The 25,129-nt window shown below is 36.3% G+C and overlaps 1 protein-coding gene across 9 annotated transcripts in view; it reads right to left on the bottom strand.

The window, feature by feature from the left end:
* TTC29 (tetratricopeptide repeat domain 29) overlaps nucleotides 1-25,129 on the bottom strand; it is a 343,118-nt gene that overhangs the window by 60,782 nt on the left and 257,207 nt on the right. For all 9 annotated transcript variants that reach the window (XM_071808005.1, XM_071808004.1, XM_071808007.1 and 6 more), the window contains 3 exons: nucleotides 24,972-25,057; nucleotides 9,078-9,169; nucleotides 3,424-3,547 (listed from right to left, as the gene is read on the bottom strand). In XM_071808005.1, the coding sequence (XP_071664106.1) occupies nucleotides 3,424-3,547; nucleotides 9,078-9,169; nucleotides 24,972-25,057 (302 nt within the window). The remainder of the gene's footprint in view (nucleotides 1-3,423; nucleotides 3,548-9,077; nucleotides 9,170-24,971; nucleotides 25,058-25,129) is intronic.

Raw genomic sequence — 25,129 nt, 5'->3', positions numbered from 1 at the left:
TCGGGTGACATTTTTTGCCAAGATTGTCTAAAATGGTAAAAAAGGAAGATTTTTTACAAGGCTTTGACAAATTTCAAACGGACCTAATAATACTACCTGAGTGGTTATTTGACAGTAGTTGAAAATAATTCTTTAGAACAAGAGAGGTAATTCATACTGCCTGAAGTATATGTAACTTTTAACTAGGTTCTAACTAACTCAAGCTCAGGAAGGTGGCCTTGAAATAACACGGGCAGCTCTGCAGTGCCTTGTCCTAAATGCAAACCAGCTCTAATATCTAGCAAGGTCAAGCAAAATATTAGGATGCATCAAGAACGCAGTGGAGAAAGCTAGAGTAGATATAATCTCTTTATTTACATAAATAGTATATTAATAAAACTAGACAAAGTGAATATAAGCCAAACAGCAAATACAAACCAGAAATAGACTGAAAATTGCTACCAACTACAAAAGGGATGAACTGAATATAACTGTGGTGAAAGAAATCTATAAATAATTACGGACAGCTCTCTCCTATGGTGACAATCTTGATCACAAGCCTATTAAGGAGAAAGCTGGACATCCTTATGATTAAAAAAAAAACCAAACCAAACCAAACCAACAAATAACACCCCCCAAAACCAACAAAGAAGACAAGGCAAAAACAGGTCTTCCTGGGAGCAAGTAATTATGGAACTTTTCATCATTTACCTTATTCTGAAGGAGTTAATTCCGGCTATTGTCAGAGCTAGACACAAACTTTTTGTGGTAGTTTCTATATGTCTGTCACTAACATTAACTATAGCCTGCCTGCTCTCTGGAAGATGTCTTCCAGTTTTCCAGTTGTGCCCTGATGGCACAAACTTCTCTGACTGAAAACATTTTCAGAGCTGTCTTATCCTTTCATTCTCAGCTTGATTTAATAAGATTGAAATTCCCTTCTGCATAGAGACCTGAAGGAGAGACTCCAACTGATACTTGCTGCACTTGAGATCAAAATTTTGATGATTGCTAAAATATGCCTGCAATAAGAAAGGAGAAAAGAGTAATAGAAATTCAGGTAGTCTTTATGGTTTCTTTAATACAGCAGGAGAGCAGAATTAGGTCTGTGAGGACACAGCAATGCATAAAGAATGATAAGTAGTAGTATAACAGATAAAATGGTCAAACATCTGTCTACTGTACTCCTAAGAACTATAATACGTTAAGTGATGCAATTAGTGAGAGGAGTGAGGCAGCTCAGAATAAGAAACCTGAGAAAAGTGAAATGAGAAATGACAGAGTCTGTCATGCCACCTCCATCAGAGGTTGCATGTTCAGTAAGTAACCTGCTTAACAAACTGGGAGAAATTAGACCTAATGCTCATGCATAATACAAACCCAGGCATTTTAGGAAACAAGAAACATTTGGGTAAAACAATCATGACTAGAGAGCGGAAACTGAGTATACAGCATTAAAGAAAGACAATGATGGTCATGGAACAGAGAGATGACAGAACTGCAGAGATACAGCAACAGTGTGGACAGAGCAAAGTGAACTCAGTCTTAGTCACTTGGGGAAGAACAGTAAAAGTTATATCCCCAGTTTACTAAAGGTCTCCAGGGATAGATCTGGACATAAATAGAGATATCTTTAATTCGATGAGAAGAACAGCACTACTGCAAATTGTATCACTGTGGGAAGTATAGACTTGAATAAAAATACCTGAATAATGACTTAGAGAATACTGTCAATGACAGCTGACACCAAGCAGGCAGGGATCCAAGAGAGGAAACGTCAATTTAGACTCGGTTTTGGTAACCATTGCTGACCTTGCAGGAAAAAAAATGGTATAGAAAATAGGGAATCACAAAACTTTATTATTTTTTTTTAGTATATTTAAATTATGTATTTTATGTAAGTTAATCAGATTAAGTGTCTATATTTCTTCCCTTCTGCACTGCTACCCCAGTTTGAGGCAGCAAATTCTGAACTAAGAAAGAGAATTTAGAGAATAAGCAAAAAGACGTTAATTCTTAAAATATCACTTCTCATAGAATTGATTACTAGTAATGGTGGCAGAAGCAGTGAAATATGAAAGTAGTTAAACAGAATTTAGTTAATTGTTTTTCAAAGTTTCACATCACACTACTATCTTCTAAGTTGCAGATCAACCTTAAAGTTACTTCAGGAAGTTCTTAGAGACTTTAAAACCTAGTTTTCAATGGGAATGCAGGCATTTATGCTAAAAACATAAGTAAATAGAAAGCACTCAGTCTAATTTTTCTAGGAAATTTTTCTAAAGCTTATGAAACAAAGAACAGCCCAGCAACTTTGGTAGTGGGACTTCATTGTAAGAGGAATCCAGAAAAAAAAACAAAACAGGAATTTGGGATAAAGTGAAAAAGCCTGTTCACTATACTACACACAGAAAAGAAATTCTGACAAAACCACAGGCAACAGAAGCAACAAAGGGTGATTTAGAAAGCATAATTTTGTTTTGTTTTTTGTTCATAGTGAAAGGGTTTCCTAATTCCCACATTGTCAGGTCTGCAGAAAATATTATTTTTATTACTTAACTGCGTCTAAATAATTTTGTGTAGCATTTCAACACTGACATAGAAGTTAAAAGGCTCAACATGAATCACCCTACAGTAATGTTTTTAACCCTTCTGATTTCAAAACCCAAGTGCTCCTGCAGCGCAGGTGCTGTATCTCCAGATGTGGTTAGGGTCACAGCGAGATTGGAAACCACCACCCAGACAGAATCCACCCCAGAGGAACAATTCAGAGACTGGCACACAGGTCAGAAAGAAGAACCTCAAAAGACCTTAGAAACTACAATAAATGGTATTTTTTACCTCTAGCTTAATATTGTTCATCACTGCCTACCTGTGGATTTAAACAGGTCATATCAAAGTCATCGGGCTGGATGGAAGCATATAGAAGAGAAAGCCCTTCCACTACCAATACAGACCTTAGCCAAACCATTTTCTGCCAGCACCCATTTCATAAATTTGTCTGAATGTAGTTAAGAAAGTAAGCTGAGATTAAAAACTGCATATTATTACGCAACATTGTATACATTAATTTTTTAAAAACCCCACATTTTTTCAATGTATAGGATAATAAAATTTCATTTGCATTAACTGACGACTCTTTTGGGCATATGAAGATTTGGATCCTGATTTTTCACAACATTGAAAGTCTATCATGATCAGTATTTGGAGTTTTTATTTACCAATTCTAGGACAAAACCGTGTGTAAAATACGATGTGAAATTTTCACCTTTCCCAAAAACTTAAGCCTCATTGTATTTAGTCACACAGTATCTCCTCCTTTGGTAACTCTGGTAAGATACAACACCCAGATCCAGTTCTTCTGGGTTATCTCACATGGAAAACCAGATTTTTACCATTAATTAAACCCAGTTGTGTTACATCATTACTACAACCAGTACTTACTCTTTCGTTGTAGATATTCCCAAGTAATACACGTGCATCCACCTGGCTTTGGCTTAGATGAGCGTTCTCAGCAGCCTTCATAAAGTCTCCCAAGCATGTAACAGTTTCATCTGCTTTTCCTTGACTGAAGCAAAGGACAGGGACAAGATTAAGTATTCACTCAGATGCTGTCTCCAAATGCTGAAGATCTAATCCCCCTGTTCTGAACTAACTTTACTTTGTGGTGACTCAGCCATGACTGAGCTTTATTTCCAGGACAGCCGTCCAGGTACTGCCTGTGCTGAGACCAACGAGACCAGTCCATACAGAACCTCTGAGGGCAGAACTGTATCCTCCGAGTGAAATAAAACAACATTCTTCTTCAGAATGTTGTGCCATATTTTAAGGCCAAGAATGAAAATGCAGGTGATTATTTTGTATGATTTTTGGAGTTTCCATTATTATATTTTTTTTTCTGCTGAGCAGCTGATAACATTTTCAATACAACTGGACTTCACATCCTGACAAAATAGGGGGAGGAGGTAAGAAGGCTAGTTTTTCAGTAAGACTTTGTGCTGCTGTCATTCAGAGCTGTCACCTCTTGCTCTAGAAGCCTGGTGGAACAGCAGCAGCTCCACAATGGTGCTGTGTCTCGGGTCTGGGGATGCCAATCCTTCCCTGAGTGGGCTGCTGCACTTTGACTGGCTGGTGCAAAGGTTGCTGGAGTCGCACAGGCAAACCTATAATAGTGGATTGCAGGTGTCACCCCCAAATCTCACAAGATCAGATAAACCCGAGGTCATAGTTGAATCGAAGTTAAAAATTGGCTAATGTACTTTGACAATAATATTTGCAGATTTCCTTTTTTTTAATAAAGCTGGTCATACTAACAATATAAGACTTCTGCAGCATGATTACAAAATATAGGATAGACATCTGGGTTTGCTTGTGAGGTATTATGCTCTTTTTCCCTTTAAGGCTGAAGTGCTACTGCAGCTGACCTCAATATTAGCCATGAACTTGAGTCACTAATGTAGGAGTGCAGCATGCTAAATGTCAAGCCACCAAGCAAGACAGAATGTCCAGTCTTAATTAAGAAATGCACAGAAATAGAAGTTCCTGTGCACGATAAAGAATTATGATTTATTCACTATTTTAAAGCACGTTCAAATTATATTCCTGTAGCAAAAGACTGACTGGGGTTTATTTACATTATGGTTTTTATTATAAACTATACTAGGGGTATGCACTTTCAAAATCTGGCAGAAGTCTCTAATTCCCTGTCTTATGATACCAGAGTAATTATAACAGCCTGCCATGGACCAGGACACACACCAAAGCATGGTTGCAAATTTACAGTATTGCAGCGATTATTTATATGTGACTGAGATGAACTACATTGCTACAAAAGGATGTTAAAACACTGCAAACTAACATGCTTGAAATGTTGAAGGATATGCTACTGTAAAGCTTAGTTGTCAATAAGCAGAATAAGATTTACTAAAGTTTCCTAATTTTTTTAATATCACAAAATATTAAATATACTGTACTGTAAAAAAGGCTTCTAAATTTTAGAATTAGAAACAGATTCTTTTTTAAATCTACTTTTTTCTCTAAGAAGAGAAAATCAGATGTGCCCCCACAGAAATACAGCATATGATTTATATAAGTTAAAGGACAAGGTTAAAGTGTTAGACAAATATTAATTCCAGTTTTTCTAGTTTTCTATATGCAGTGCACAGGTGCAACTTGAAGAGCATATTATATGGTATAATCATTAAATCCATTCAACCAGACCTTTGAGAGTTAAAAACATATATTCTGAGGAAAAGGACTCCTCGGTCCAAGGAATGAGAATGAAACAGTGCAGAATATTTGTGTATCAAGGTGATTCCAGTTTCCAATTGGGAAAACAGGACTGTTAACACCCACATCCCCTGACAACTGTCCAATTATGTATATCACACTTGGCCTACTGTTTGCAGTAGAAGTAATCAATAAAGGATGTGGTTGAGTGAACATAGATTTTGGTTGAGCCAATGCATGAAAACTTAATCATTTACTCAGAGTGGAGAAATCAAATAGAGCAGAGATGAAACAGCCACTAAGGGGTTTGTTGATTGTGCCACCAAGTTTGTGGGCTAGAGGCTGAAAGTAATAAAGCAAATGGAATCAGTGACAGGAGAAAATGTAAAAAGGTTTTCTTAATTTCATGAATTAATAGAAATGTTTTGATGTATTTTTGGCCATTTTTTATATTTCACATAAAAACCTATGCTCCACATATAGATAATAGGAAAATTGGTAGGGCATATAACCTCTTTCAAGAAATCAATTTGATACATATCAGAAAGATATTTCTTACTGTTAGAACTTCACATATGCCAACTAGCAATTGGTTGGTACAGTTTAACAATTTTTCAAAGCGAGTATTTCTAAAAGCACTACGGCTTGAGATATTTAAAGTATGCTAGAAGGATTACCGAAACACTTTATCCTGCACAAGACCTGGTAACATGATAAACAGGTCTTTCCCACTCAAAGGGCTAATATTTTATAGTTCCATCAAAAATCTACATGTTATTTTATACAGCCATATACTTTCTATCTTCTTAGACATCACCCTCCTAAATGGATAAAATGCCATTTCCTAAAGATATAGTCATTCATGATCCCACAGAACAGTTATGATGACTTCAGCAGAAGAGATTACATATCTACAGCAACTCATTTTCCAGTTTCATGTTAAAATGCCCTATGAGATTTTTACCCCTATTAGACTTCTATGAAAATATGCACCTTTTATAGGATTGCTCATGTGATTGAATTGGATGTATAAATCATGTGTCCACAAGAAATCATTACCATGGTGGACAATGGCAGAATAAGTCAAGAACATTATGCTATTATGTTAGATTTTTCCCTGGAAAATGACATGCCTAAATGCACATCATAGAGAATTTCAGTTTCCTGTGGCCTGTGGAAACATCTGCAGCAAAGATTTCACAAAAACTTCTGAAGCCATAGACAAGTTCCAAGTCATTTTGGAGGGCTCACCTACTTTCTCCAACTTGTTACAAGGCAATCAGTGCAGTTTCTCACAGGCATTATGGTTATAACGCATTATTTTAAGGGAAACACAGTCATCTTTTCTTTGTAAAGATATTAACCATCAAATTTAAAATTATTTGCACAAGTCTAGCCTAGATCTTGTAAAAATACAAATACAGAATAATTACTGTTGGTAACAGCATCTTCAGACAGCCTGATCACTTTTTCTTTATTTGTATGTTTTCAAATTACTTCACTGTCTGTTTCTGTAAGACATGCTTTATCAGCTTGTCTATGAAGATGTTGTTGGAGATGTGTCAGAAGCATTGCTAAAACTGAGAGAAACAACACCCACCGCTTTTCCTTCATCCAACCAAGCCAATTGTCCTGTTGTAGAAGGCTAACAGGTTGGTGAAGCATGATTTTTGTCTTATGTCCATGCTGACTATTCCCAGTCACACTCCTGTCCTCAATGTGTTTGGAAATCACTTCCAGGAATGTTCACTCCCTCACTTTCTCAGGGATCGAGGAGAGGCTGACCAACCTGTAGCTTCCCAGATCCTCTCAAAGGCAGAAGTTCCACTTCTCAGGAACCTCCCCCAGTTGCCACAACCTGTCAGAGATAACTGAAAGCAGCCTCACTTTGGCCAACTCCTTCAACACTCGTTTCGAACATTGCTTATGCTATTTTCCCATGTCAAGGAGACTTTATGGTCTACTCAGCTATTTTTGTGGCTTGTGATATAGTAAAAGCAACCATGGAATTTCTCAATTTCTACATAAAACAATGAATAAATGGGTTTTATGGAATGGCATCTCCCCATCTGCAATATCTCCTTGCAAAATTTCCCTACAAATACAATGGATGAAAACTTTCTGAGCCTCTGTGACCATCAGTCACGGAGCTCAAGCATTCAAGAAGACATAAGGCTCACACAGAAAAGTAGATTTACATATCTTATTTGAGACTTTTTAAAGCTTTGGAGTACAAATCCAGAACTGTGATTCTTTGAATCTTTGGTCAACTGAATGTCAGAGTTCAGTTGAGTCATAGGTGCCCAGACCTTCCTATATAAAAGTTTCTCAAATGGCTGAAAGATGGCAAGAATCATCACGCTATTTTACAGGTCTGAGCAGTTAATGTCTATCGCATACCTAAAGCTCTTCAAAGCAGGCACATATGTAAGCTGTTAATTTGGTTATTGTTCTCAGGACATAAATACCAGATGGGTTTTATAAAAAAAGCTGCAGCAGCCATTTTGCAGAGGAAGGGTTTACGGTTGTGTCTTTATCTGTGTAATAGATTAGCAACCTGACTTCAGAAGGATCTCCATAGCCATAACTTCTGAGCAAATAAATGTATGTGCTCACATTCCAGAATGCTTAAATCACAGAGAGAGGAAATTAATATACATGGTTTCCTATGAATGTCCTCTTGTCTGTCTTAGGCCACCCTCTACCCAGACTGCTGCTTTTCTTGAACACAAGGAAGCCATGAATGCTCCTGAGAGCTCAGACATCTTTGCACTTATGATGAAGTCACTCACTGAAACAGCTGGTATCCCAGTAACTGAATCTTAGTTTCGCTGAAGACACTTTTCACACAGTATCACAGTATGTTTGGTATTGGAAGGAACCTCAAAAGATCATCCAGTTCAATCCCCCTGCTGGAGCAGGAACGCCTAGGAGAGGTCGCACAGGAATGTGTCCAGGCGGGCTTTGAATGTCTCCAGTGAAGGAGACTCCACAACCTCCCTGGGCAGCCTGTTCCAGTGCTCTGCCACCCTCACTGAGAAGAAGTTCTTTCTCAAATTTAAGTGGAACCTCTTGTGTTCCAGTTTAAACCCAGTACCCCTTGTCCTACCATTGTTTGTCACTGAGAAGAGCCTGGCTCCATCCTCGTGGCACTCACCCTTTATATATTTTGAAAATGGGACATGGTATTCTAAGTCTGTTCTTCGACTTGTTGAACATCTTACCCTATATGCTTATTTAGGATGCCCGGGATATGAATAGCCATGAATTATGTGTCAAGATAGCTGAAGAGAGCTGTTATTGTGGCTGGTCTCTACATGCTCTGAAAGGCCAAGAGGCAAAGCATCCAACTCAAACATGAGAATTTGCTCCACATGCTGAAATAAATCCGGTGACAAGCCTTTCTCCATAAACAATTTCCCAGTCTCTATCACGCATCATAGGCAGTGAAGTCCTCAAACACACGATGAATCAAGGATAAGCTGCAATCTTCACTTTAATATCTTTTTTTATTCCTCCTTCATATGATAATTGCATTATGTTTCTTTATGTCAAAATTACTTGTGTAAGAAGTTAGAGTCATTTCAAACTAATACACCCAAACTTGCTGGAAAAAAAAAAATACCCCCAAAAATGTGGGAAAACAAGGGCATGTTATAGTTTACAGGTAAAGAAAATCTTGGATCACACACTTTAAAAAACGTGTACCAATTCAAAATAACTTTTGATGAAAGGATCACTTACTGCAAGAAGGCCACTGCTTAAAATTTAAGCAGTCAGTAATGGGAAGCGACAGACCTCTAACAATTTAAGTCTTTCACAGTTGAATGAATCTGCACTGACAGCCAGACAAGGATGTGTTAACCTACCTTACCAGGATCTTGGCCATAGCTGCATATGCTCTGCCTAGGCCAGAAGAATCACTAAGCGCTGTGAAGATTTTTACAGAGGTGTTCAAAATCTGTGAAATACGAAAAAAAAAACCCAAATCAACAAAACCTGATAAATACAAAGCTAAGAATTTCCACTTTTTTTTTTTTTTTCCCCAGTCTCTGTGTGCATATGAAACACAAAATTAAAGGTTTTCCCACCTGTACATTTCTTGTTTCGTCAGTTGTAATGGGACTAGGGTTTTGATCTTTACTTATAGTTGGTTTGAACTACTCAATAATAAAAAATTAAAAATATATAACTTGCATTTAAATCCCTGTATTTTGGCACTTTGTAAAAACCTAAGAGATATTACCTGATTTGCAAGACAAATATATATAAGATTTTAAGGGTTTGTGCTTTTACTAATTTTTGTTAATACCTTAAGATGGGTTCTTTTGCATTCATAGTGTTTTAGAATGATATGCTGAAACACAACATACTATTATTTTTCTTTCTTTGATCTGTCACTATGACAATTTTTCTTAATATGATTCAGACGCCTGAAAAGTGAATAAATTAGAGGTTCTACATTTAAACTATGTTGGTTTAAAATACTGTAGATAATTTTGTTATTTTTGTGCACACAAGCAACTTGTTAACATTTGTTTGGAATGTACTCTATTATCATGATCCCTCCCATAATGGAATGCTTACAGCTGCTGCGTAAAAACTAAATGATATTAATTTAATTTAACACTGACATCATCTATATTACATAATTTCTCTTTTCATCCTTTTTTTTTTTCCAATGGTGATGATGGGAGAGTGCATATAAAATTAAATCCTATTCTTTCCTTCCTTCTCTTTGTTGCTTGACCCAACCTATTACACACATGAGAAAACAGGAAATCTCCAAAGACTATCTATGGAAATCCTTTTTGCACATTTCCAAGAAAGGAGTAGTGAATGTCATTTACCAGCTCTGAAGGGGGATGGGAGACGTCCAGGGACATACAACAGTATCCTGCATGCCCCCAGATGCCTATTTATACCGAGGTAAAAGATAGGGCATTTTCTATTAAGAGTGCATCCCCTGTCCTTGGCAAAGTGCGTGGTTCAAAAGAAGACAACTTATATGCACTAAAGCTATGGATGTCACCATTTCAGTCGCTGTTTCCACGGCTCAGATTTCCTAGTGCTTGAAAGAGTCTTACCACACTCAGGAGTATCCCTGGGCAGGGCTCTTATTTTTCAGTTATAGAAGCTCAGTGTGCACAAGAAGTAGCATTGACTAATGTGCACTGTACTATTTATCTTCCCTCAAGTACTTACCAGTTATGTTCTCATGTACATCCACATTGCATCCTGTACTTGAATGTCATTGTCAATTGAGTTATCAATGCATAAGATATGACAAAAGGAGAGTGAAGGCACCTCAGTTAGGAACTTGTCACATCGATTTAGAACTCACCCTAAACTGAATGCATATGCAAAGTTGTCAAGGTCTGCAGGGTGTTCTTTTATTATAATAACCCAGGCTGGTAACAGAAAAGCACTCAAGTGTCCAAGAAGCAGGTTTTGGTTTTGCACTTAACTCAGATTTCCTACAACATTTGTTGTAATAACCATGGCCACATCAGAAAACCTGCCATAAGTGTTAGAAGGTTTCCAAAATTTTATGTACTGGACTGAAAAATTACTCCCACTTTAAACTGGCCTCTGCAACATTGAACTAGGACACAGAGGCTCTAATGGTTACTATCTGGCACAGAAAGGTTACTTCAGCACCTAAGGCTTAGGTTATTGTACTTTTTTTTCTATCAAAGATATCACAAGGCTTAAAAAGTACAGATAAACCCAAGGTGAAAACATAGCTATTAGCTAAAGTAAATTAGCTAAAGTAAGAAGTTGGTTCACTACATCTCCGCAACAACTGCTAGAAAGAAGTAAGTAAATAAAGCCACTCATTCATATTGATGAAAAGTACTCATTTTGGTCCCAGGTTACTATACTACTGTATACAAATCAGATGTTTCATTCTAAAGAAATGATGAATTAATGATGGTAAAATCGTCTACGTGAAAGGGAGGACATCTTGATAAATTACAATAGAAAACATAGTCTTTATGTCTGCATTTCAAATAACTCCTCCAGCTTCAGATACTATGTAGGGACACATTCTTGATGGAAAGGAGCTGTGTAGTGCCTCTGCACGCTACAATCGCTCAGTATCCATTTATGCAGAAGAAGTGAATAGAGGCCTCCTCCCCTGCAGTGCAGGCCTCACCTTCAACATTCAGGGTAGAAAAAGAAGAGGTAGGGCAGGATAAAATGCTGGGTTAACATGTAAGTATTATAGGTTTTTGCCCAAAGTCTCCTGCAATCACAGCGCACTTTTTCATTTAAATACACAACACAAATTTTCATTTAAAATGAAAAATTACGGAGCTTGCATACTGGCAATTCAAGCGGAATTGACACCATGTCTGTTAGAATCTGTAAGCAGACTAGAAACAACAAAAGGACAGGGAAACTTTCCTGTTTGTTTACATGAGGTATGAACAACCAGCCCATCTAACTGGGTTCCTATGAATGCTACGTAAGAGAACACACGCATGTGGCAAGATAGCATTGAGTGTGCACAGCTGAGCCAGTCATCTGTTTGTTCTTTGACAAGTGATAAATATCAGGAACTTATCCAACTTGTTATCAGTTGGACCTAATGGATTTCATAGGCCCCTATAAAAGTTTTTTTACTTTTAGACAGAAGTATAGCCATAGATCGGTCTTTTATATATATTTTGGCCAATCTGTGCAGATGACAGTGACATCCAAGGAAGAGGTGGAACATGTCAATAATTAATGCTTAAAGCTTCTGTACAAATGTGCTGTTCTGCTGTCTTTGTGGTCTTAGAGAATACAGCTACTGTTATACAAACAAAAAGGATGGAAAAATTGTTTTAGACAACGGAACAAGAGTCTACTTATTAGGGCAATGTGTCTGCTTCTGTATTTTATGCTAAATATTGTGCACAAAAATGTCATCTTGGTAATTTTCTTCATGTTAATGAAACGGAAATAAAATTATATAACATTGTGTAAAGAGGTGTTGAATGGGACTAAATAAGAATCTATACTGGTAACGTGCAATAAAAAGAGAGGGTTTGAGCATTATAAGAATGTGGTTGAACTTCTCAAAACTCAGACAAAGCTTTCAGAGATTTAGAGTTACTGAAGAGCCAAAATGTTTTCTGTCATTGTTGCTGTTTTTTAAATTTTATATGTACAAAAAGTTCTGATGAAGGAAAAAGTTCTGAGGTAGGAAGCTGTTGCAATAGATTTATCCTGATCATGCTTGGCTCTGTTATAAAATTTCTGTACTTTTTCAAAGAGGATTACATACTCCTAGCAACTAGTGGAAAAACATCATTGTATAGGCAGTTGAACAGATTAGAATAATGTACAGTTCTTTCTGCCTCTAAAATGAAAACACAAGTTTAACAATATAAAAATTACAAAAACTATAATGATTTTGGTCAAAAATTAGTTTCTGGTTCTATGCGGCCAAGCACACTGACTGTCTCAAACTTCCTACTTCTGAGAGTCTGCAGTAGAAATACTAGTAAAAAAAAAAAACAACCAACAAAAACCAAAACACAACATCCCCCTCCCCCACCCCCTGCAAAAACAAAACAAAACAACAACAAAAACCCCAAAACAAACAAACAAACAAAAAAACAAACCACAAACAAAATAAAATTATAACAAAAGTCTAATAACAAAAATGAACAGTGGGGTTCAATCACTTGTTCTCGTATGTGCAGGATGTGGGAAGGTGGCAGGGTGAAGAGTTCAACTTTGTCTTCCACATTACAGACAATTGTCTCACATGACATTCACTAGTATTTTGTTGTATTCAGGAAAAAAAGTTTTCATGGCTCCAAAATAGAAATAGAAAAAATTCAGGACACATTCTACAATCACCCTTTTTTTCGTGCTGAGCACAAAAAACCGGAAGGAGGATAGCTACTGTGGGAGCACCTATTTACAAAATAAACTCTCTTCCTGGGTCTTTGCAAGTCTATTGTAAAGACAAGTATTTACAGTGCATAAATAAAACAAAAAGCTCTGCTTAAATCCTCAAACTAGAGCCTATTTGTGGTATAGCTCTTGCACTAATTCTCTAGATAGTCATGAATTTCATGTTTACTTCTTTTGCCAAGAAAAATATTAGTCAGATCTTAGGGTCAGATTTGCTGCTCAGTTATCTCAGCATTGTGCCAGTGTGACCCCCTGGGGTTATTCCAGTAGTTTAAAACAGATACAGCAGCTCCTCCCCCAAGACTCCCCTCTCCCCCAAATCCCACCCTTTATATTTTATTGTTGTGACACCTGTACTTCTTTTATATGTACACAAAAACATGCACACACCTTATTAGCATACACTGAGGATTCAGACAAAAAGCCTTAGGCTGTGCTGAACACTGATACATCTGAGGATAATGGACACAAGAGTAAAAATCGAAGGTATGAATTTATGCTGAATAGAGAATGTCTATCCAACTCAACACAAGATTAATGCTACAATCAGTATTTTATCATTTTGGTGAAATATATGACTCTGACAAAAACATGATGAGATAATATTGATTTATAATCCTGTAACTTCAAAAAATATAAAAACATAGTTCTGCTCTCAGCTTTGCACTTGATATTGTTGTCAAACTTTATTGGAAATACATTTATTTTGATTTCTGAAAATCTAGCTGTGTTTAGCCATTTCACAGCTGGTGAGCAGTAAAGATGCTTCTGCCTCATTTACAGCTCCTGAACATGAATCAGACAATCAACTGCAACATTAGTCAAAGAGATCACTAGCTAATGATTTCTGACAGGTGCTGCAGTAACAGGCCAAGGCCCAGCCTGGCCAGCAGCATCTGACAATATTTTTCTGGAGCCAACAATAGCTGTTGGTAGTCAGTGCAATCAAGTGGGAACTACTGGCCTCATACCACTTAGTACCTCTTAAATACTTTCAGAAAAAACACGTAGCTCTGACAGTCACTAAGTAATCACTTCCATGCAGTCCAGTGAAAACAGAAGAAAACAGAACTGCATGCATAGGCATTCTGCAGTTCAGCGAATGCTCTCCAACAGCTCCCTAAGAAATGTGTATTTAAATGTGCCTAAAAAGTCCATAGTGGAGTGGTAACACAGCTGTGGCCATCTGGAGTAAGGTCAAATAAGTTTTTTCACAATACAGGCCCAGAGGTATTCTTATTTTGTCCAAAACACAGAGTGAGAGAGGTTGGACAGCAACAAGAAAATTGTATTGTTCATATAATGCATTGATTACAATGAGCAGAGTTCCAGTATCAACCAAATGGCAGCCCACACGTTGCTAAATGCTGAATGTATTTAGGCATAGTGAGCAACTCCGGTAGAAGTTGTACAGCATTCTGTCTGCATGCTCACAATTAAAGGAGATACTGAAACTGGGTGCCATGCTGAGGAAAGAGGGAGTTGTCCCTGTTTTGCCAGAACTGTTAATTCTCCCTCTTTTCCCACAATTTGAATCCACCAACCCAAATTCTGTAAAGGTGAATGCTGACTTCTTGTCTTTAGCCACATCCAATTACACTGGACTATACCGTTTTGATAAATAAATGGAAAAAAACCCAAACAAATAAACACCCCTCCCCCCAGCAAACAAACACACCCCCCCAAATGTACAAACTGTGTCACTGCTCCTACAAAGGTAGAAAGAATTTGCTGTTGGCCAATCTGGTCTGTTCCAAAACTGTTGTTCCAGAGACTTTAATGTGGTATTTGGACAATACATAGCATAAGAGAGCATCCTGGAGCAAGGGAAGTGGGGACAGGGGTTGAGGAAGGGAACGTCTGGCCAAGTCAAACGTCAAACACCTGTTCAAGACCTTTCACATGCCCTTGCCAGGACGTGGCCACCACTGAGGTGTTGCTTCCTTGACACCTTCCCTGCTGGGTGACTGCTCCATCCAGTCCACATGCTTCCCTCCCCTCTTATACTTGGCTATCAAGTGCAATGTTCTATAAGCTTGTACAGCAATCGATGCTTCAAGGTACTTGTGTCTGCATCTGCTTAAAGGATTAGAGAAGTGAAGACGAAAATTTCACTCATTCCTTTACAGAAAGGATTCTTTGCCTGTGTCAAGTCTTCCTTGGATGCTTTGCGTAATATTCGGAATATGTGCATTTTGCTTTGATTCTGAATGGATGATATGTAAATATAAGTAACTAACTAACTAACTGAAAAAGTTCCTTTCCTCAGAGATATTTCAAACTTCTGCTGGCTTCCACAAGGTCAGGAGTTCACCCTGTATGCTTTATTTTGCTGCACAGGAAACTTAAAAGCCATTAAATGTACAGATCATTAAATAAACGTTATTTTTTGTTCCCATCCTTATTTATTTTGTATTAGCTTCTGTATTACTGTTCTTAATTGTTGCCTTCTGTGCCACTAACAACGATATTAATTATGATTCTCTATACCATACCTACAACTTTGTGGGAATGCAGTCATCATTTTAATATTTACTACAGCTCATAAAGGGTTTTATTTAAATAAAAATAAAAATCTGCCAGGTCCTTCAGAGCAAAAACCTACGCAAACATCAAAACCAGGTATTTTAGTCTGTTATTACTGCACAATTTGAAATCTTTACTGCAAGAGACATTACTCCAGTAAAGGTTGTTGCAATCTTTTTTTTAGTATGGGAAGGTAATGTTTTCCAAACCAGCCATTGTTGACATATTTCTTCAAAATAAAGCACGGCTTAACAGTATGGAGTGAAGAAGCTTCATCTGTTACCCTTTAACAGCAACAGAAGAGGAAAAAACAGTTTATGTATCCTTTCCATCCTGACAGATGTGACAATAGCTGGAAACACTGCGCCTGCCAAGAGCTTTTATCAAGTATGTTATAACAACTAGTAATAAGTGTAAATAATAAATGGCTACGATCTTATGGGAAATGGTGGCAATACTAAACAATTTTTGGTGCTTGCTGATGGGAGCCTGCTAGTCTTGGAATTCCCTGGCTTCCCAGTAGAGTTTTGGCCTGACAATAAACAACAGTTTAATACTTTATCTAATCCCAGCCAGGAGGTAAGTTCAACAGCAAGCTTTTGCAGATGTTCACATCCAATAATCTATCCATAATTGATGAAACAGGGAGGTCAGATGTAATGGTTGCTACTATTCCAGCAACAAATAAATGGTTATTGACAAAACAAGGCAGTGTGGCGCTGAGTGCTGAGCAGTGACAAGCATGAAACAGTGCTGAGACAGAAGTAGTGATGTGAATACAGCCCTTCATCTTGAGAATTCCTCAACGTGATGTGTGGCACAAGGGCCACTCTGACACATAAGCAGATGGAGGTGACTGGTAAAGGAAAAATGAGATTCTGCGAGTACATAAAAGACAAAGCCAGAGGTGGAGAAAGAAACGAGAAATGGGTGGACAAGACTGGAAATTTGGGTAAGTGCAATAATGTGAATTGTTCAGAAATGGTTTTGTATAGCAGCACTGTGATCCAGATGTCTGGAGTACTTTTATCACACTGTTCTGTCTATGTGAATGTACCTGGCTGTCAGATTGCTGTAGCCTCCAAAGAGCTTAATATCATCCTGTATGTATGTGCATGTTTAAATGCCTGTTACTTCTTAGACAAAGCACCTATAAATATTCTGCTTCATGCTTATTAATATCTTTAGACCACCCCTGAACAGGTATTTTTAATTATACAAAGTTTTCCTAGCTAAAAGCAAACAAACCAACCCTTAGATTTGCAGAACACAACAGAATAAATCTGCAAACTAGAAAGGTATAAAAAAAATTAGGTCAGATAAACCCCATTATTTTTCTTATACCTATATGGAAGTTAGGAAAAGTTCTCATTCAGCTGAAACCCTCATATTCTTTAAGTTTTAACTCATGTAAGAAATATAGTAAAAGGATTAATAGACTCTTTTTATTGACTGAATAAAACTTGAGTCATTTACATGCAAATAGACACTTGAAATCTTTTGCATCCATTTCAGTGCTAAGATAGTATTTTTACAATGTTTACTGTGTAATATTCTAATACGAAAAACAGCAGAATGAAATGGTGGCCATTATTGCCATATGTAGTCATAAAAAGATTTCAGACAGAAACATTTTAAATATTAATATTACTAAAATCACTTAAAGCACCATGGAATGTTAAATCGATTTATTTAGAAGTACAATTTATTTCACACTTTGCTACCAATTCTTTTGATCAGCTCTGAAATAATACATAAGCTGAAAGCAAAACAGCAAAACAAATTGCTTCTAGCAATGAAGCAGCAAGCTCTAGGTTTTATGCTGGCATGCTTCAGTGTTTTAACTTCTCAGGTTATTTATCTATCAAAAGGTAAATTTTAAATTCCTTAAGATCCGATGCCTGAATCAAGATCTCCTCCAATGTAGCCATTGATAGTTCTGATGAAGCAAAGTTGTTAAGCATTTGTTTACACCTGAGTATGAGTTGTCCCCTTCAAGCCAATAGGAATAACCATATTGAAATTTAAACGTGTATTTAATAAGGAAATTGCTGCAGCTTGAACTATACCAATTTGAGAAACCAATTTAATTTTAAAAGCCTTACATTACAGATTTTTTTTAAAGCCTGTTCATTTGAACTAAACTTTACAAAGGAAAACAAAACCTCTCAGGTTATGAATATATTTGCATTCAAGTACTGAAATTCCCAAGTTTGTACATCGTGGGTACAAATGTTCCTTTTCTCTAAACACATAAAAATTCTGACTTCTGTAAGTATATTATCTAACTGAATTAGAAAATTTCTTATACAGTTTTTCAGCCATTTGCTGCAGCTATGGGTATAATATGTGCAGTTTCACTAATGGAAATACTACTGACAGTTCTTAAGTTCTTTCATGCTATTGTTTCTCAGATAATATAAGCTATAAAATCAGATGTGCTGTAACTATCTCTTTTGCTCAATAACATACAGCATGTAGGTTCCAAGGTTTAACACACCTAAGATAGAAATCCAATACAGTCTAAAGTACATGAAGTAAATAACCTCCATAACATATGGTTGTGTACTGCTTTGTCTTTTTTGTTCCTAGCCTGTGGGAATGAAATGAGTGGAAAGTTGTATATCAGCAGTTATTTAAAAAAAAAAAAAAAAAGTGTATTTTATTAGCTACTCTAAAAAAAAAAAAAGTTTCAATACAGTAAGTAGAAAATGTTTGCCTAAATCACATCTTTTAACTGATAGAATAGAGTTATTAGAAGTCTAGAAACCTCAGGCAGTGCAAGAGGACTAATTCTAACCTTATATCCCATAAAACAGACACTGTACAGCTGTGGTCACAATCTGGCTTGTGCTTTGCCTGGGAAAACATAAGGAAGAGCCATCTCTACTGGCCATACCCAGCAGAGTACAGCAGAGTTTGTTCCATCCCATCAGCTGTATCAAAAGTAGGACTGGAGTGAAGGCTCCATGGTTGCCAAGAGCTCTGTCCTCCACTCCTTGGCAAAAAATAGATGCAAAGATATTTTTATTGCCTTTCAGAACAGCTTGAGTTTTTGTGGCTCAAGATATTAGAGAAAAGCAAATTTCCAGGAAGGGAAAGTTTGCTTCAAGTTCAAACATCTAGCAACAATTTCATGGAAATGGTTCAGAATCATACAAAGAATTATCTTGATCTTAGGATACCTATTATTATTATTAATGCAGAAGTGTGTAAATATTCTTATTAATGTTGCACTGCAGCCTCTTCCAGTTCTTTCGAAAACTCATACAGAGAGTGTGTGCCTGAGTGTATGTGTGTATAAGGTACACAGTAAAACTTATCATTTTGTAATAGATATCCTGAGTCAAAATCTTACAAAAAATAAAGGTTGAATTTTGGGAAACCACGTTTGATGTGCTAAATGCCATGACTTGTAAATTCAGGATGTCTTTTATAGATACATATATATATGTGTGTTTGTGTGTGTGTATATATATATATATAAGTAAGGCTACATAAAACATAAATATACAGAAACCTAGCATCTCTCATGCTGTTCGGGATTTTAAAACAAACACACAAAGCAATGTCCTCCATGCATAGCCCCCAAAATTGGGGTTTTAAACTTTTTGTCACCAATTCATATTCAGATTCCTGAGAACTCCAGTGGTCAGATAGTCCTAAAATTCTGAAAAGGTGTTACAGCTTTATCTAATGGAGCATGCAGTCAAATCTGCAGCTCACTGCTGTTGTCTCACTCTTTTGGGATGTATGAACGATTAAATCTAAAATTGTACTGGATGAGATGAAAGTCAGACCATTTATGGCACTTTGGTAGCCAGTCTCATGGAACATGAGTCTCCTGAAGAGTAGGGTTGCTATCAGCAAGTTACTAGTGCATTTATTTTCATTGTTGCTATGGGAAAACATGGAAATCTGATAATCTTCTGATTTGCTTGTCATCAAGTAATAGACTTTTTTTTACATATTAAATATTATTTGTTTCTCTAGCTCTACATTTTTTGTATAACTTGACTACTACAATTCTCCAGCAGCACTGCATTTAAGAGTGTTTTCTTACAAAGGGTATTCTTGTGGTACATTTATTTTGACAAAACTTCAGTTTACTGAGGGGAGTTATTTCAACACCATTAACCAAGCAAAGCGCCATTCGAACCACAGACTCAAAAGGAAAAAGATACCATGTTCCAATGCAATTGTAGTGGACACCATGTCACCAAAATGCAAATCTGCGCTAAACAGAAAAGCAATGAAGAAAAACAGAGGCATTCCATCTCCGGGTTATTCAGAACATTTTCCCTGTGTGGCTTTTGTTTGTTTGTTTGTTTTCTTTCCAGGTTTTCAAGAAACTGTCTAAGATAGGAGAAGGACTATCTAAATTAAACCAACAGAAGAAATCCTTCCTTCCCTAAGAGACTGTTAACTTTCATATCCAAATAAAAAGTGAGATCTTTCTTTTACTTTAAGAATTAAGTGCTACATTAACAACAAAAAATTGAATGATCAGACATTCACTTCTTTCCTGAAGTTTCAGGTCTTCTTTAAGATTCGCAACACAAATAATTTCAAATTTCTTAATTCTTAATTTGAGTCAGTATATTTTGTTAGGGCAAAGTTCACTACCAGTAATAATTGTTCTCACACAATTTTGTTTGCACTGTCTTCACCAGCGCCTAGTAGCAGTGGAACTTTCAGAAACATCAAACTTAATCTGTTTCTTCAATAAGAAAACCTTTCTCTGCACATAATCCATTGTCAGTGACAAGATCAATTGGACAAACCTTACCTTCAAAGATGACTCAGAGTTTAGCCTATTTTTTTTTTAATTCCTCAAATACGAAAAATACAAAATTTCTACATAAGTACAGTTTTAAGAACAATTTTAAAATTCCTTTAATAAAAGTGAAGTCTCTAGGAATGATGAGACCTTTTCTTAAACTTGTACGCTAAAATGTTTTTTCAAGCATGTGATGCCACTTGCTCAGGTGAAAATGTTACACTTCATTACTATTGGCTAAATATCAGTTATAGACGAACAAAGGACAACCCAGCTGATTTAAAAGAGGGGGGGTTGAAATAATTTCCATTGAACAGTATCTTTTGATGTGTTTTGCAAGTCTCCATTTAAGTGTTTCTGTAGCAACAGTAATGAAAGCTTAAACCTAAACCCAGTGGTCTACCCAGGCACCATTGACAGAAAGACATGTTGAAGTTCAGCCTTCCAGCAAAGCACTGCAACAGCGAGCAAATATCAAAAGAATGATGCTCATTCTTTCTCAACTATCTTCCACTATGTTTGGGAGAAAAGATCATAACATTCAGTCTGCCTTTTGGAGTTCTTTTACGTGCTAAGATCCTCCTTGATTGGCCAAATTCATGCATACATATGGTTACAATCTATATAATTAGATATAATAGATAAATATATAATAGATATAATTAGATAAAATATACTGTGCACACTAACTTTAGAATATCTGCATCGCAGATACATTTACTTATATTCTCTCTAGATGCAAGAATCGAGACAAAATTTTCAGCTGTTTTGACATCGACTTTTTTAGACATTAAGTTTATGGTCATAAATCACCTCTGATTACTTTAATAGGGTCATTTTGAATGTGAAGATGTCTTTGTATGTTCATAAATTTTCTTGATAATTTTATGCCTGTGGCTTGTATATTGTAATTCTGACAATTCATGCATGTAGTATTATGTCATAAATTACTACATTTATTTTGGCATGAGCCTCTGTACTCATGAATGTTGCCTCTATTATTTAAATGTGTAATGTATCTGAAACACCAAATTGAAAACACAAAATAAAGGAATGCTTAGAAAATATGTAGTGCTCAGAGAAAGGATGAGGACTGGAATTTTCCTGATGATTTGGGATGCAACTCTAACTGAAAGAAAAAAAAAACACTGAGCCAACTTTAACTATTCTTGAAAGCCTCATTTAAAAAAAAAAAAAAAAAAAACCAACCTCCCACATCAAGCAATAAATTACAATACCTTATGCAAGATTTCTAAGGACACCTAAGTGTTTTACTTAATACTTAGCTTGTTGTGCAAGTCTGAAGAAAAGCAAATAGACAGCAACTTTGACTTTAAAATTAGCCCAGATGGAGAACTCTCCCCGACAAATCTATAATGTTTAAGATAAAATAAATCTACAGAAAAGAAACTATTAATATTTTGTGTCATATATTGTGGAAAAGCCATTAGCTTGATTATAAACCAGATGATATGAAAAATATTATGAACATACCACACTGCTATTGAACATAATTAGTTCTCAGGCTTTTAAACTTGCACACACTTATATTTTTACATCTGAGTAGGTCCACTGATATCAATCATATATATATATATCAAATAAAATTAAACCAATTTATACAGATTATAAACGAAATCAAATTATGTTAGATTATACACCAAGTGCCTAGCAAATAAAAAAACCTTCAGCCAAACTAGCCCACTCGATACAAAGTGACTGCATATTTTTTTATATAGTAGGCTGTAGCTTAATCATTCCAACCTTTAATTACTGCATCAGATAATGAATATTTGGAACATATGCTTCTCCACCCTGCTAGAAGACATGAATGAAAGCGAAACAAGTTTATATGCACGCTGCTGTGTGTGCACGCTGGGGGAGGGAGGAGCAGCTAAACAGCAAAAGGAACTGAGTGGCAACAATTGGAGGAAACGGCGTCTGAAACAGCTGCTCCCCTCAGATTCCCCTAGAAGGAGACTGCCCGAGGTGGGCCACAGCACAAAAGGATAAAGAAGATGAAAACTGATGCAAAGCAGGAAAATAACTGCTGAGACCCCTGAGTCTACACCCCAATAGTCCCAAGCTGTGTGGCAAGACCTCTTTAGCATGCTACAGAAGCTGGTGATGAACTACATATTACCATGAGGCAAAGTGGCTCCTAGCAGTATTGTCTGCGTGTTATGGGTAATGATAACCAGGAGCCCCCTGGGACCAGGATGCAATGATTTCATCTCCGTAAGCATCTGAGCTCCCCTTGGATACAGAGACCATTAAACTGAGAACAGAAGGGTAAATTTTAGGCAATGATTTCTAATTGGAGGGTGAAGACAACTTGTGCTCAACAGTACTGTCAACCAGTAATATTTTACTGCTGTTTATACTGATCACTGTTAAGGACAAAAGGAAATAAAAAATTTCCCCTTTTCCTTAGTCCCGTAACCCAAACTGTATTTTTGGAATGAAAGTACTTCATAGACTTGTTATGTAACATCATTGGAAATGTCATTTATCTTAGGAAATGCCACTATTTATAACATAATTATATTATTTACACCGCAAAGTATCGGTATTTTCATTACAGTTAAAATAACATTGCATACTTTTAATATAATGTACCATTTATATTTTGCACTGCAGAGACTTTCCCTTTTAACAACAATGCACATTGCTTTCATTACCTGTCAGGTGTTTTTGTGAGACTAAAACCATTAGGCACAATGTATTATGTATATATTTTAAATTAATAGTAGTACATTACACAAATCAAAGTTTCAGAATCTTTCTTAAAAAATAATAATTCTGCATGTGAAAAAAAAGAACTTCCAAATGATTGCTGTAACTTTCTGGCAGGATGCATAGGGGAGCAATGAAGGGAAAGCAGTAGCTATAAAATATAAGCAAAATGGATCCTGAGGAAACAATGCCAGGACATCTGATATTTTTGACACTTTCAAGGGTAGTTTGATACTTTCTGCAACATGGAGACTGTGCAGTCTTGTTCCTTACTTAATTTCTCTTGTGATGGAGAGATCAAATATCCATGCAGGCTTCTTTATTTAGCACATTGGTTTATCCTACTGTTCTTCATCATCCACACAGCTTATTGTAACTTGCAGAAACTTATCTGTTAAGTTGATCAGGCAAGAATGCCAGCACATTTGTCAGTTAAAAACCAATGCAGATAAATTTCAGCACAAAAAATTCTAGTCTAATCTGCCAGACTACATTCTGGGAAGAGACCAAATATCCTCTTCTCATTGCTGTTGCAAACATTAGATATAATTTTATACAATTATATGTAGCTTTTTAATTTTGAAATATTTGCACATTCAGCTACAGACTTTGACTGCAACTGATGTGAGAACAGGCTCCCACTTCCCAGCTTCAAGTTGATTTATATAGAAGATAGGCCTAGTAGCATTGAAGAATTATGCATAAAGGCAGTCAATAACTTTTAGATAAATCATGTCACAAATAATTAAAAGCATGTAAGCGTATCTCAAGAGTGAAATCTAGAATGCCTCCTATACTACAGAAGTCAAGCAAGCAATATTGAAACCTATGCTGAATTCACCTTGTGACTCCTATTGGTCTATTTCTAAAAAGAATAAACCACTACAAAAAATAAACAAACAAAGAAAAAACCCCAAACAACAAAAAACCCCAACAAAACAAAAACCCCAACAAAAACCCAACCAACAAAAACAAACAAAGAATGACATCTATAAAACATGTTCAAAAACATTTTCATTAATAAAATACTGAGTCAGTTAAAGGAACAAACAGAAATATTAATTATCTAGCTGATTAATCACAATAATCATGGACAAAATATTCAAACAACTTCATTTTCCACACAACATTTTTAAGAGGATCATGGAAGACTTTGACTTATCTGATGATTGGCACAGACAAATCAAGTTGATGCTTATCTTCCCTCTCACATTCATCTATGATGAATCAGAGGAACCCTCCTTTCAGAGTTGCCACATATAGAATTCTCATTGTCTTACAATTATGATGTATGGGAGGCTCAAGAGAAACATGAGAAAGATGCTTAAATAGAAGGGATTGCATCAGCACTACAGATTTTCACATCAAAAGCAATTAATATTTCTTCTAAATTCCTGATGTTCTAAAAAGCTCAACATGTGGATTCATATATTTTTAGTTGCTGCTCACAAATATGCCATATCAAACTAGATTGAAAAACCGGTGTTTTATACAAAAACCTAAACAAATAAAAAACTGCTTTATCTATGCATGAAAATGAAATCTAGTCATACATAACCTGAACCATCAATTTATATTATTTCTACAGATCTAAGCATGGAAACTTGGAATATATCAGCTCTGAAATTTATTGGAACCATAATTGCTTAAGCCACATGGATCCCTGTCTATGGAACTAGATACAGCTACAAAAGGACCATAAGCCAAGTCTCTCCAAGTCTTTTCCACTCTCCAAAATGCCTAGGAATATGCCACGAAGGTATGGAAAGGCATTGGGAAAGCTACAGCAACTTTAAAATACACTTACTGATAATGCTCTCTCTTGTTCTCCAGCAAAATCATATGCTAAACTTAGGCAGTATGCAGCTTCTCCTTCGGTCTTCATATCGCCTCCTAAAGAAAAGATTAAAGTTACAGTTACCAGCATAATCTGAGCAAAATTATATTAGCACGGACAGTTCTTGC

The sequence above is a fragment of the Patagioenas fasciata genome, chromosome 4 (assembly GCF_037038585.1).
Source record: "Patagioenas fasciata isolate bPatFas1 chromosome 4, bPatFas1.hap1, whole genome shotgun sequence".
NCBI classification, from domain to species: Eukaryota; Metazoa; Chordata; class Aves; order Columbiformes; family Columbidae; genus Patagioenas; species Patagioenas fasciata.
This window is presented reverse-complemented; position numbering and strand designations above follow the sequence as displayed.